The 12661-nt window shown below is 37.7% G+C and overlaps 1 protein-coding gene across 1 annotated transcript in view; it reads right to left on the bottom strand.

Annotated features, from left to right (window-relative positions):
- Window positions 1-8535: 8535 nt before the first annotated feature.
- LOC124791666 overlaps window positions 8536-12661 on the bottom strand; it is a 45055-nt gene continuing 40929 nt past the window's right edge. Inside the window, exon 2 of the mRNA XM_047257878.1 lies at window positions 8536-11878. Coding sequence (XP_047113834.1) covers window positions 10066-11832 — 1767 coding nt within the window. The 5' untranslated portion in view covers window positions 11833-11878 and the 3' untranslated portion in view covers window positions 8536-10065. The remainder of the gene's footprint in view (window positions 11879-12661) is intronic.

The raw sequence follows: 12661 nt of genomic DNA, 5'->3' as shown, positions 1-12661 counted from the left end.
TCACTGCCAGGCCAACAGCTCCAAAAACAAGTGGGTCCTCCATGTGCAAAATATAAATTTAGATACTGGATACATGTACCTGTGTACAAAGTGTCGTAATACAAAACTAACTGTCTAGTCTGTAATTCAGAACAGTAGTCACTTACACAATAGGATAATTACTTAACAAATAATGATAAAAAACAATGTCTTATTAAATAGGAACCTTCAGCTCACATAAATAATTTGAAGGAATGACCACTCAACATGTCACACGGACCCCCTTGTGTTTCGCATGGTAGAACGAACAGCTTTACAAGAGACCAGACGGTTCTATTTGCGTTTCGTGCGTTATTACCATCTACTGCGCATGTGCGCCAGGTATATCCCATGTGGATGGTGTAATAGGACTACATGAACCAGCATGTAGTTACAGATATGCATGCCTGGGGCACTGGTGCATAGGTGTACAGCTTACGCGCATCATGTAGTGTGTTACACCCAGGCATTTGCACGAGTTGACCGATTCCTGCTGTGACTCATTGATGTTAAAGTCATATTTCTTCATTTTGTGAAGTGCACAATTTTACATTTATGAACATTCAAAGCAAGTTACCAATCTTTGCAGCACTTCGAAATCTTATCTTAATCTGACTGAATATTTGTGCAACTTCTTTCAGATTGTACCTCATCATAGAGAACTGCATTATCTGTGAAAGGTCTGAGGTTACTGTTACTACTGTCTGTATGGTCATTAATATGCAACATGAACACTTCCCTAGGGCACACCCAAAAATTATTTCTACACCTGTCAATGAGTCTCTGTCCAAGATAGCTTGCTGTATCCTCCCTACCAAAGAAGTCTCAACTCAGTCATAAACTTTGCTAGATATCCTATACAATCATTCTTTTGATAAGTGTCAGTGTGGTACTAAGTGAAATGCTTTTTGGAAATTGAGAAATACCACCTCCCTCTGACTGCCTTAATCCATGGCTTTCATGTGACTGATGTTTTCAGAATCCGTGCTGGCTGACATGAGGGAGGTCGCTCTATTTGAAATACCTAATTATGTTTGAGCTCAGAATATGTTCCGAGACTCTACAACAAATGGACATCAAAGATGTTGGACAGTAGTTTAGCGAATCATGCCTGCTGCCCGTCTTGTACACAGGTGTTATCTGTGCTCTCTTCTGACAACTGGGCAATTTTTTCTTTGAGGGATCTATGAGAGATTATAGTCAGAAGAAGGGCTAACTCAGCTGCAAATTCAGTATAGAAGCTGATAAGGATTCCTTTGGGCCCAGGTGCTTTGTTCAATTTTAACAATTTCAGCTGTTTGTTAACACCACTGACACTACTATTTACTTCACTCATCTTTCCAGTGGTACGAAAATTAAATTAGTGCAATACTCCTGGCTATTCCATTGTAAAGCAACTACTGAAAAGAGTTAAGCATTTCTGTTCATGCTTTGCTACTCTCAATTTCAGTTGCTTTCTTGTGCATGAGTGACTGAACACTAATTTTCGTGCCTTCGCATTACAACCAGAAATTCTTCAAATTTTGTAAACAATATCTCAACAGGCCACTTTCTTAAACTCATTTTGAAAATCTTAGAAGCGAAACAAGTCTGTAATTAGAGATGGTTTGCTTATGTCCAGTTTTATAGACCGGTGTTACTACTGCATGTGTGTGCTTCAGGAAGTACACCCTCAATCACTGATTTATTACAAACACATCCTAAGGCTAAGACTATTGTCAGAAAAAGCTTTTAATATTCTGCAAGAAACACCATCGTAACCATAAGAGTTGAAGTGAATTGATGAATTTTGTGGTATCCTTTGGAACTCCTGGCTATTCCATTGTAAAGCAACTACTGAAAAGAGTTAAGCATTTCTGTTCATGCTTTGCTACTCTCAATTTCAGTTGCTTTCTTGTGCATGAGTGACTGAACACTAATTTTCGTGCCTTCGCATTACAACCAGAAATTCTTCAAATTTTGTAAACAATATCTCAACAGGCCACTTTCTTAAACTCATTTTGAAAATCTTAGAAGCGAAACAAGTCTGTAATTAGAGATGGTTTGCTTATGTCCAGTTTTATAGACCGGTGTTACTACTGCATGTGTGTGCTTCAGGAAGTACACCCTCAATCACTGATTTATTACAAACACATCCTAAGGCTAAGACTATTGTCAGAAAAAGCTTTTAATATTCTGCAAGAAACACCATCGTAACCATAAGAGTTGAAGTGAATTGATGAATTTTGTGGTATCCTTTGGAACAATATTTTTGAAACTAATGTCTCTTGGCGCAAGAAAATCTAATGCATCTGCATTTGGTTGGTTGTTAGTGCATGCACTATTTGCTGAAACTGAGGTGAAGCTGGTGACCAATGATCTGAAGGTATCATTTATATTCTACCAAAGCCAGTTTCTATTGACTCCAGATAGTTTTTACCATATTCTTGTAGTATTCTAAGTGTAGTGCATGTATTTCACTTTTAAATAACAGACTGGAGGACTTTCTAATACTGATGGTATTGGAGATTCAACACTTGACAGTAGCTTATCCCCTGAATTATGTAGATCTCACGTCTTCTACCATAAGATGCTTTAATCCCTAGAGTTATACATTCCTCATCTTTGTTTCTGTTTGATTTTGCCCTTGTTTAGGGGGAAAAAAGAAACAAAGTGCTGTAAAAATAGATTATGTTCAAGAAATAGTTAAATATTTAATCTATACTGTCTACTTCATAAATTCTTCTGTGTTCTTCCAGCAATTTTTCTCTAAACACTGTGGCTGTGTCATTGTTTATGGTCCTATGATACATTATTTTTCTTCTATTATTTGTTCCTAACTGTTCAATATATTTTATTGCTAATCCAGATAAACCATTGGCTGTTGGTTTTACAAAAAATCACATGTTGTTGGGTCTGAACTGATTAAAAGCTGCTTTATGAAGTTTAATCTGTGTCCTGCTGATGGGCTGTAAATTGTCAGTACTGCAAGGTTGTGTGTTCCCTGGTCCACTGCTCCACTGTAGCATAAGTAACAGCATCCCATCCCTAAGTCTCCCCTGACCCTGAGTTCTGGGTGACTTTTCTGAACTGTAGCCCTCTTTCCCTAAACCTCTCCAGTCCCCTCTTCTTTCCCCTTCAACTCTTCTGCCAGAGGAAGGAGCCACTGGCTCCGAAACTTTGTAAAAATTTAAATCCTTTTGTGTGTGTATGTTACCCTGCCACTGCTGGGTGAGTAGATTTTTTATCCATCTGGTTTTACTATATTTACTTGAATATAAGATGACCTCATTTTTTTTTAAAGCGGCCCTTTGATAAAATTTTATTTTTAACATATATTGACTATTCAAAATTACTAACTGTTACATTAACATAAAGTATCTGCCTAAAAAGTTAACATTATACCTATTTTAAATCTGCACCAATTATTGATAAAAAGATGTTTTCATTAGTTTTTATCTTCACTTTCTTATTTGCTTAGCATCTAAGTCAGTTGTATGTGATATCATAATTACTAGGATCGTTATCTGGGATGACAATTTCACCTAACCACTGAGAGGTGCAGAGAGAATCAGTGTATTCTACGTGAAACAACAATTGAATTTAAAATTTTGGATGTCATAAAAATTTTGCTTTTTCTCCCAAATAAGTTGTGATTTATGATACTGTGTTTAAGGTAGGACCTGAGAATGCAGCTGTTTTTTCCAAGTACATAGCGGATTTTATATCCACAGTCACATAAGAATATGACAATATTTTCCTCCATCTCTTGAACCAGCAGCTGACACACACCCTTCCATTCCTGTCATAACGTCACAGCTCATGTTGACAACATTGCTGCACGAAACGCATAAGTACACCACTGGCCTCTATCTATACTTTTATAATCTCCTGCAGAAATGTTTACTGCTGTTGAGTGTTTGCTCAATTTGGAAGCCAATTCAATTCCTAATACATATTAAATGCAGCTAATAAAAAAAGGTAGGAAGAAATATTAACTGTCATCTCTTTTTCATCACTACTATGAAAATAGTAAAGTTTTTTTCTTCTTATAAAGTACATTTTGGTAAAAACCATGAAAAACAATTAACAGTAATTTATTGTTAAAAAAGAACAGTGTCTATGCAGTGCAATGAGTTTAGAACAGAGCTTGTCCTCTCAACATCTTTGGCCTGCTTGGCAGGCACAACTGTTTAAATTATTGTTGTGAAAGGAAGAATTAATGGTGGACATTCATGAAAAACACACAATATTTAGAAGATGCACCAAATCAACAATTTTCAAGATTCGGCAATGAAATTTTGTACCATGCTTTACATGAAATTAATACATTTACTGTTGAGTTACTTAAACAGAATTTAAAAAATTTATTTATAAAAAAAAGTATTTTTTTCTCACTCAGACTATTTCAGGAGATTCCTATAAAATTTTCTCTGTTTAATCACCTTGCATATGGTAAGTTCCTATCATAAGGTATACTGAATAGAAAAATTTTTTAATTATAATTCTGTAAGTATAATATAAAATTCATGCAAAATTCCCAGCACTTTGCCCCATATATCAGCTTACACAGGTTGTATACATGGACAAGGCAAAAAAATTCCCAGATTTCCCGGTTAAAAATATAAAAATACACTTTCTCCCAGATGAAAACACACGTTTATTAAGTGACGGTATATTTTCCCTCGGAACTGTAAAACTTATCAGTCCTTTGAATGGTTATGTTTTTATACACGTGCATAGAATTTCCCAGCACTTTAGAAACGAAACTCAGGGAAGAAAACTCCTTTTGGAAAGATTTTTGATGTGCAGCAACATGTACACTGCATAGTTTCGTATTATGAAAGTGTAAATTCGAATTCCACTAAACACCGCATGTTACTTTCCGAACCATTGTACTCGAGATTGCGATGCGCTTTTGTAAGCCAGTCATAACTCATGTCACTTGATCCCGCCAGCCGATGACAGCGGATATTCAGACCACAGGAGACGTGATGTAGTCAGCTAATAGCAACACCACTGTTAAGTAGTGCAGATGCACAAAGAGGAAAAAATGTTTTAAATTGATATACATAATGTTGCTACAAGAAAAGCAAAGCTTTCACATATAACATTGATCTCTAAGGTCAATAAGCTGCATCAGAAGCTAAGCTTTCACATATATCACACAAATGTGCCAGTAAAAGTTTTAGCTGAGTCCAGTGACTTGCCCTCAAAGTTTTCTACAAATAAATTAGCTACATCATAGGAGAGAGAGCTTCCCATAGCATATCAATTTGCTCATAATAACGACATGAATGATCTTCTGGGCTTGAAATACTTCTAAATGGCTCATCATCAAACGCTCTGTGATTTAAGAAATTCAGCGTACATTCTCGCACATAGTTCAACTTGCGTAAAAGGAAATTTACTTTGAAAGTAAAGCTTTTCAAACCACCATTCGTAATATTTTCCTGCGACCTGTTAGAAATAGGTTCGTTTCAGTAGTCATCAGAGAGCACCAGATAACAGACGCCACCGCACTTCAGCAGCTGCTATGACGCAGGAAGCCCGTATGTTTGTACGTGTAAAACATCGGAAGATCTTACATTATGTCATAAGAGAAAAAAGACATCAAAGAATCAAGAGTATCGGAATTTCGTGAAGCATACTAAAATGGCACATTTAAAATGCATACTTAAAGAGCACATTTGCATGTTCAGACTCCCAATCAAGTAGGCCTCGACCTGATATTAAGCTTTTCAGTTGGGTTTTGGGATGGAAATTTTCTTGGAGTACCAGTACTGTAGTAACTCATTTTTGATTCTTTATTATGGCATAATGCCATATGTGCTAGAAGATGAAAACGTGCACTTGAAATGCAGCGAGTAGTTGAAATTAGCCAATAGTGTGGAACTAAACACTTTGTTTCAAACAAATTGACTGCCTCAGCGTAAAAGATTAATAAAAACCAAATTTATTTAGCAAACCAACAAAAATAACTTCATTGTTCTACAAGGTGATTAACGCATGGCTATCCGAAAAGTGGAAATAAAATAAAATCTGAAACTAACAATGTATATTAGCCTTCCGTAATAATGTGAATGTATTTTAATTCACCTGATAGCTCCCAGCCACAGAAATCCACTTTGTTTTCATTTGACGTGAGAGAAGTAAACGAAGAGGAAACAGCAAAATCACTAAATGTAAACACGGGTCACTTGGAGACTACACACTTCCCCACTATAACTCAGACTGCTCTGCACATCAGCCTCGGATCTACGATATTTATGAACCAGGGCAATACTAAGATAGTGGCGCCCCCTCCCCCAACTTCCCTCCATCGAGTGTTTGAGATATGGTGTCAAAAATTTGAAAAAATCGAATTTTCAAAAATATGTTCATTTTGTAGTGCACATCTTTATGAAGAGTCTGATACATAAAACATGTATGTTCAAGGAAATGTAAGACATGTTATTTGGTCTTAAGTGTGCCAGAGTGCAGTGCCACCCCGTTTCACACAGCGTTCTCCTATGGCACGTTATTTCGCTCCGTGGAACTGAAATTTTTATATTTTGTACTGGTTGCCATCAAACTATATTCAGGACAGTGGAAATTAAAATGTCCTGTGGTGCCTCTCCTGTTCCCAGTCGTCCGGTTTGACATCCTGACCCTCTTTAAAAAAACTCGCAATCAATATTGGATGCTAGAGGGGCACTGTACAACTCGCCCTTACTAGTGTAGCGATCTAGCCAAAAATTTTCTGACAAAATTTCATTTCCCGGGATACATCGAGAAGATAATACGTAATCTTTCTTACCTGTTATTCCTGTCAGTTGTTTATTCCCACCCTGGTAGTCTGAATCTATGAATTTACCAAGTAATTATAGCAATTATATCATTCGCAAATCCAAACAACAGCATAATCAGACAGCGATTGGCGTTCACTCGTTCGTCTTTACTCCGCTCAGCTTGTATAGCCCAGTCCCCTTTGCCTGCAGGAAAGTTTACTTCTGGATTCGACGAGGATTCCCCTGAAAGACATCACGTACACTATGCACGCGTTCAAAAATCAACTTATGATTTTTTTTTTTACTTTTTATTTTTACTATGGGACCAAACTGCTGACGTCATCGGTCCCTAGGCTTACACACTACTTAATCTAACTTACGCTAAGGACAACATGTATACCCATGCCCAAGGGAGGATTCAAACCTCCGACGGGGGGGAGCCGCGCGAACCATGGCAAGTCGCCTCAGACTGCACGGCTACCCCGTGCAGCTTATGATTCATTCAGAAAACAACTTACAGAGCGTATTCAAAAACCAACAGGGTGCACATCAAAATCATATGAGTAATCGATAGATCAACGTGCGCTGGATGCTAGGCGCTTTGCGAAACAAGGTTTTTGGGCGCAGCAGTAAAATTTTTCCCAGTAGCATCTAGCTGCTTGCTGCAATTGCTTACACAGCTAACAGCCACATTTCTGTAGCCAGAAACGGGGGAAGGTACTACTCATACGCCACTCAACTGCGCATGCACATGAGCCCGCTCACTACTGCTTAACAAATCTAATGTAAACAGTTGTGACATCACGCTCATAGGAGGCAATTTGTTGTTATGAAGCATTGCACAGTCTTCCTAAAGCCTTTGACACATTTTGCTATTGGCAAACTCTTGTATGAGCACTGTGTTTAGTTGATGTATATGGCACATTTCCTTTGCAATTTATGTTTTATTTTCCTTTTGTTTTCTTGTTCACGTTTTATTGTTGCAATTATTCTGCAATAGCGTGATACAGTAATATCCTTTGTTAGAGTATCGATTCGTACCAGTCAAAATTACAAAAAATTGACTGAAAACTAAGACAACAAAAAATTACCAGAATTCTAAAAAATTCCCGGTTTTCTCCCAGATGAAAAAATTCCCAGGTTTTTCCCGGATCTCCCAGTTGTCCCGGATCGTATACACCCTGTTACACTAAGAATTTCAAAATTTACTCTGGAGACAACATTCACTGGGTTTATAGAAGTAAGTGTACAAAATTTCATAATTCTAACCTTCTTAAAGTCTAAGAAAAAGGTATATAAACTTTAAAAACACAATTTTCAGGAAGTGCTGAGTCACAGATAGGCGCAACAAAAAGACTCTTACAACGCAAACTTTCGGTCTTTATTAACAATAGAAACACACACACACACACACACACACACACACACACACACACGCGCGCGCGCGCGCGCGCGCGCGCAAACGCAACTCGCACACATTCTCAGCCAACTGAAAGTGACATATCACTTTGGTAAAGGGATGTGTCACCAAGCATCTGCCTGACTGTGACAGTTGAGAGTATTTTTATTAAAGTAGTTGACAATCAAAGACTGCCTGAAAGCTTTGTTATTGTTTGTGCAGTAAACCGTTATGGTAGGATGTTGTGCATCTCCAAAAGGGGGGAGTGCGGGGGGGGGGGGGGGGGGCAACAATCAACAATAGTAGTTTACTACACACTGCGGTACCTGCCAGTTAGCAGTTATTCCGCACTTCAACATCCCAGCTCAGAGAAGGACACACTATCAAATAAAGAGCACGTCTTGACAGTGCGGCTGATTTCACCAAAAACAAGAGAAAAAGACTTAGCTGTTAAATAGGTGTTAGCATTCTGTTGTTATGTCTTGAGCTGTCAAGTGGACATTTAGATTGAAGTTGAGAGATTATTGCAGTGTTCCTTATAAATAGATATTAATCTGAAGAGTTATTGTATTTGAAACCTGCACCTACTGCAGAATTTCCAAATGAAGTTTGAGCTTCTCCAGATCTTCTCCGGTCATGAAAAAATAAAATGCTGAGCCAACTAAAGTGAAGGTGATACCTCAGGAGCAAATTAGTTATCTGTAATTATGGGAAAATCACAGCTGATTTCCTCCTTAATTAACTCTGATATTTTTACTTTATCTCACTCTTGTCATGTCACTAATTTTCGTTTCACTTTCCCATATGGTGCATTCGTAAACATATGCTCCTTGGTGACACATTTGCATAACACTTGTACGAAGTAATCTTTTCTTCACAGTTTTTGCCAGGACCTCAAACTTCAATAATCAGTAGGTATCTTAGATTTATGTAATATACATTTACAACACTTCACAAATCTTGCAGTTTTACATTTAAAGGGGAGAGGGCGGGGGAGAGGGGGAGGAGAGGGAGAGAGGGGGAGGTACATGAGGAAGGGGGGGGGGGGCTTGAACACAAAAGGACTTCTTTTCTCTGATATGCAGTTAAATTATATAAAATATTTTCATCTGAGTATTGTCTTTTACGTAACACAAAAACCTACAAGACACAGGATCATATTCAGGAGCTATCCAATGTCTGTCTTGACACTTAAACATTGGGTCATCACACTACATTAACAAATGGTCAATGGAAATAACATATTTACACTGAAAATAAGTTCATAATACACACATACATTACTTTGAATCTTTCAGTTTTTCTCATATTGTTATGGTTGTTGGCTCTATATTGATTTTTATCATTTCATCTAACTTCTTGAGTCAGTTTGCACATCATATGACTTAATGCTGCTGTACTTTCACAGAAAAAGTTGCACACACTACAAAAAACATTGTCTTCCAAAATAAACTGAGTACTGCAAACAATGTTCTCTAGACTGACTGGTATTTCCAACAGTTACTGCAGGATTTATTTTTCAGTTCAACGTTTCGTAATATACCTTTCTGATCAAGATGACCTAGCCTACCTAGAAACGTGTGTCCTTTATGTTGGGTATTTATCTTATTACCAGTTCATTACAAAGGGAAGAGATTATTTATCCTAAATGAAACCTGAAAAATTTTTGTTAACATGAAATGATGCACGTACATACATTCATACATCAACTAACCTGATTGCACGTTTAACTGATATTGTTTGGTACCTGTACCCTACAACAGTCAGTAAATAAGCAGGAAATAGCAGGCCATACAGAAACAGATGCTGTACTTTCACAGCTGTTATTCCTAACTACAGATTCTGGCACAACTGTTCTTCTTGGCAGTATCTGTCTTTCTTTTTTATGCTTCTCTCCTCTCACATGACCTTGCACTGTGTGGTGCTATTTGTAACTTCAGACTTTTGGGCACCACTGTTCTTGGCAGTTATTCGTTTCTTTTTAGGCTTTATTTGCTTTGTATGGCCCTGCACTGCCTGGGAATTAACAAGTTCACCTCCACAGCTGTTATTTGGAACTTCAGACACTCTAGCATAACTGTTCTTTTTGGCAGTTTTTCGTTTAATTTTATCCTTCTTTTCTTTTGGATGATCATTCATTGCTTGGTAATTAACAAGTTTATCTTCACAACAATTATTTAGAACTTCAGACAGTCTGGCACAACTGTTCTTCTTGGCCGTTTTTTGTTTCATTTTATGCATCTTTCCTTTCGAATGACTATGCACTGCCTGGTAATTAACAAGTTCACCTTCACAGCTGTTATTTGGAACTTCCAACATTCTGGTACAACTGTTCTTCTTGGCAGCTTTTCGTTTCATTTTATGCATCTTTCCTTTCGAAAGACTATGCACTGCCTGATAATTCACAAGTTCATGTTCACAGCTGTTATTTGGAACATCAGACATTCTGGCACAACTGTTGTTCTTCGCAGTTTTTCGTTTCATTTTGTATGCCTTTCCTTTCAAATGACCATGCACTGCCTGGTAATTAACAAATTCACCTTCACAGCTAACATCTGGAACTTCAGAAACTGTGGCACAACTGTTCTTCTTGGAAATTTTTCGTTTCCTTTTATGCTGCTTTCTTTTCACACAAACAGGCACTGCCTGGTAATTAACAAGTCCATCATTGCGTAATGTACACTTAAATCTCCCATTCTGGTGCCTTACAATACCATACAGTTCATCACCTGCATCACACAATTCCTCTGAACTCTGACCATTTTCATATATGATAGGAAAATCGGGAGCTCTTTTCTTTTCTTTGTTACCAGTGTTTGATCTCCCTTGTAATGATTCAACTTTTCCTCCTAGATATCTGCGAATGCTATGATCTTCATGAAGAACACTGCCAATGTCTTCGTACTTCTCTTGATTGCTAGTCTGACTTCCCAAACTTTCCAATGGGAAACACTCTTCAGTGTTTTCTCTCTGAGTAATCGTATCACCTGGTTCATCATAAGCATTGTCTCTCACAAGTCTACTTGCCACAGAAGCACTTTCCTCATCACCAGCAAAACAAACTGTCACTCTATTATTTCTAGTATCACATGATGTTTGATCTGCAGGAATATCATTATTACCAATGGGAAAAACAAATAAATTTTCAACTTCATTTGAATCTTGTATTTCTGTTTTTACGTTTTTTGGCCGGTGTATGTCTGACTTCGGCAACGGTGACTGTCTAGTTTCTTCAGTATCCTCAGATTCCAAATTCTTTGACTGCATATTGATTCCAGTCTCTGAAGTTAATGAAATGCAACACTTGGTGTTATCAGAATATGGCACTTCCATTTTTATACTTTTGGTCTCATGTCTGCCTAACTCGAGCACATCACACTTTCTTCTCTTTCTACCTCCTTCAAACAGAGCAATCTCCATTCTTTGTTCATACGATGACAGAGTTACATATTCAACTCTAAGTCCTACAAGTTCTTCACTTAACTTGTTCAACATTATATTAACATTTATTAATTTGTGATATATTTTAAAATTTGTTTCCTTTTTCCCAATGTATGGTAGCAAGGCATCATAGTTCCGCTTGCAGCATGTGAAAGTATCATCCATCAGGCTTGCTAATTCAGCAACTGATGTTTTTAAATCTTCTATTGTTTTTATGTGACTCATTCTGTCGAACAACAGAAATGGCCCTGTGCAATGCAGAAACTGAATCCTGAAACAAGAAAAAGATTTTTTAGAGACAGAATTCACTGTGACACACTTCAATACTACTTCACTTGCAGAATTATGATGCGAACCTTAAGGATAAAAGTAATTTTTGCATGATGTGTCACTGCCAAGTAACATAGCTTGACAAAACGTGGACCATATGCATAAAGAACTGCCACAGTATAGTACAGAGTGTAATGAGACAAACAGAAATGAGTCTTTAATGACAATACTGATACTGAAGTCACCATTCGTAATGTTCCCCTGGAGATTACAAATGTTGCGACATTGGTCTTAATAGGGACTGCAATGTATGATCTGCAACTTGCTCCCATGCTGGCCTCAAGGTTGATAAGGAATTCTTGTGGTACGACGTTCAACTCCTCCACTAGTGTGGTTGACAGCTGCTAGATGCTCATTGGTATACATGGACATGCTGCAAAACTCTCACCAATGCATCCCACATATGTTTGATGGCAGTTAAGTCAGGGGAATGGGCAGGCCAGTCCAATCATTGAATATCCTTTTGTTCCAAGAGTTCCTCCACTTACACTTTTCACTGTGGTTGTTCACCGTCATCCATAAAAATGAAGTCAGGATCAGATACACCCTTGAAAATATGCACATGGGGGAGGTGCACATTGTCACAGTAACGTTGACTAGTGAGTGTACTGAGTTCAAAGATTTCGAGATTAGTATGCCCATGCAACGTTATGCCTCCCCAAGCCATAATATAAAAGAATCATGTACAACAGTGTTGGATGAACACTAATATGGTGACACGTGG

Source organism: Schistocerca piceifrons, chromosome 1 (assembly GCF_021461385.2).
Source record: "Schistocerca piceifrons isolate TAMUIC-IGC-003096 chromosome 1, iqSchPice1.1, whole genome shotgun sequence".
NCBI lineage: Eukaryota > Metazoa > Arthropoda > Insecta > Orthoptera > Acrididae > Schistocerca > Schistocerca piceifrons.
This window is presented reverse-complemented; position numbering and strand designations above follow the sequence as displayed.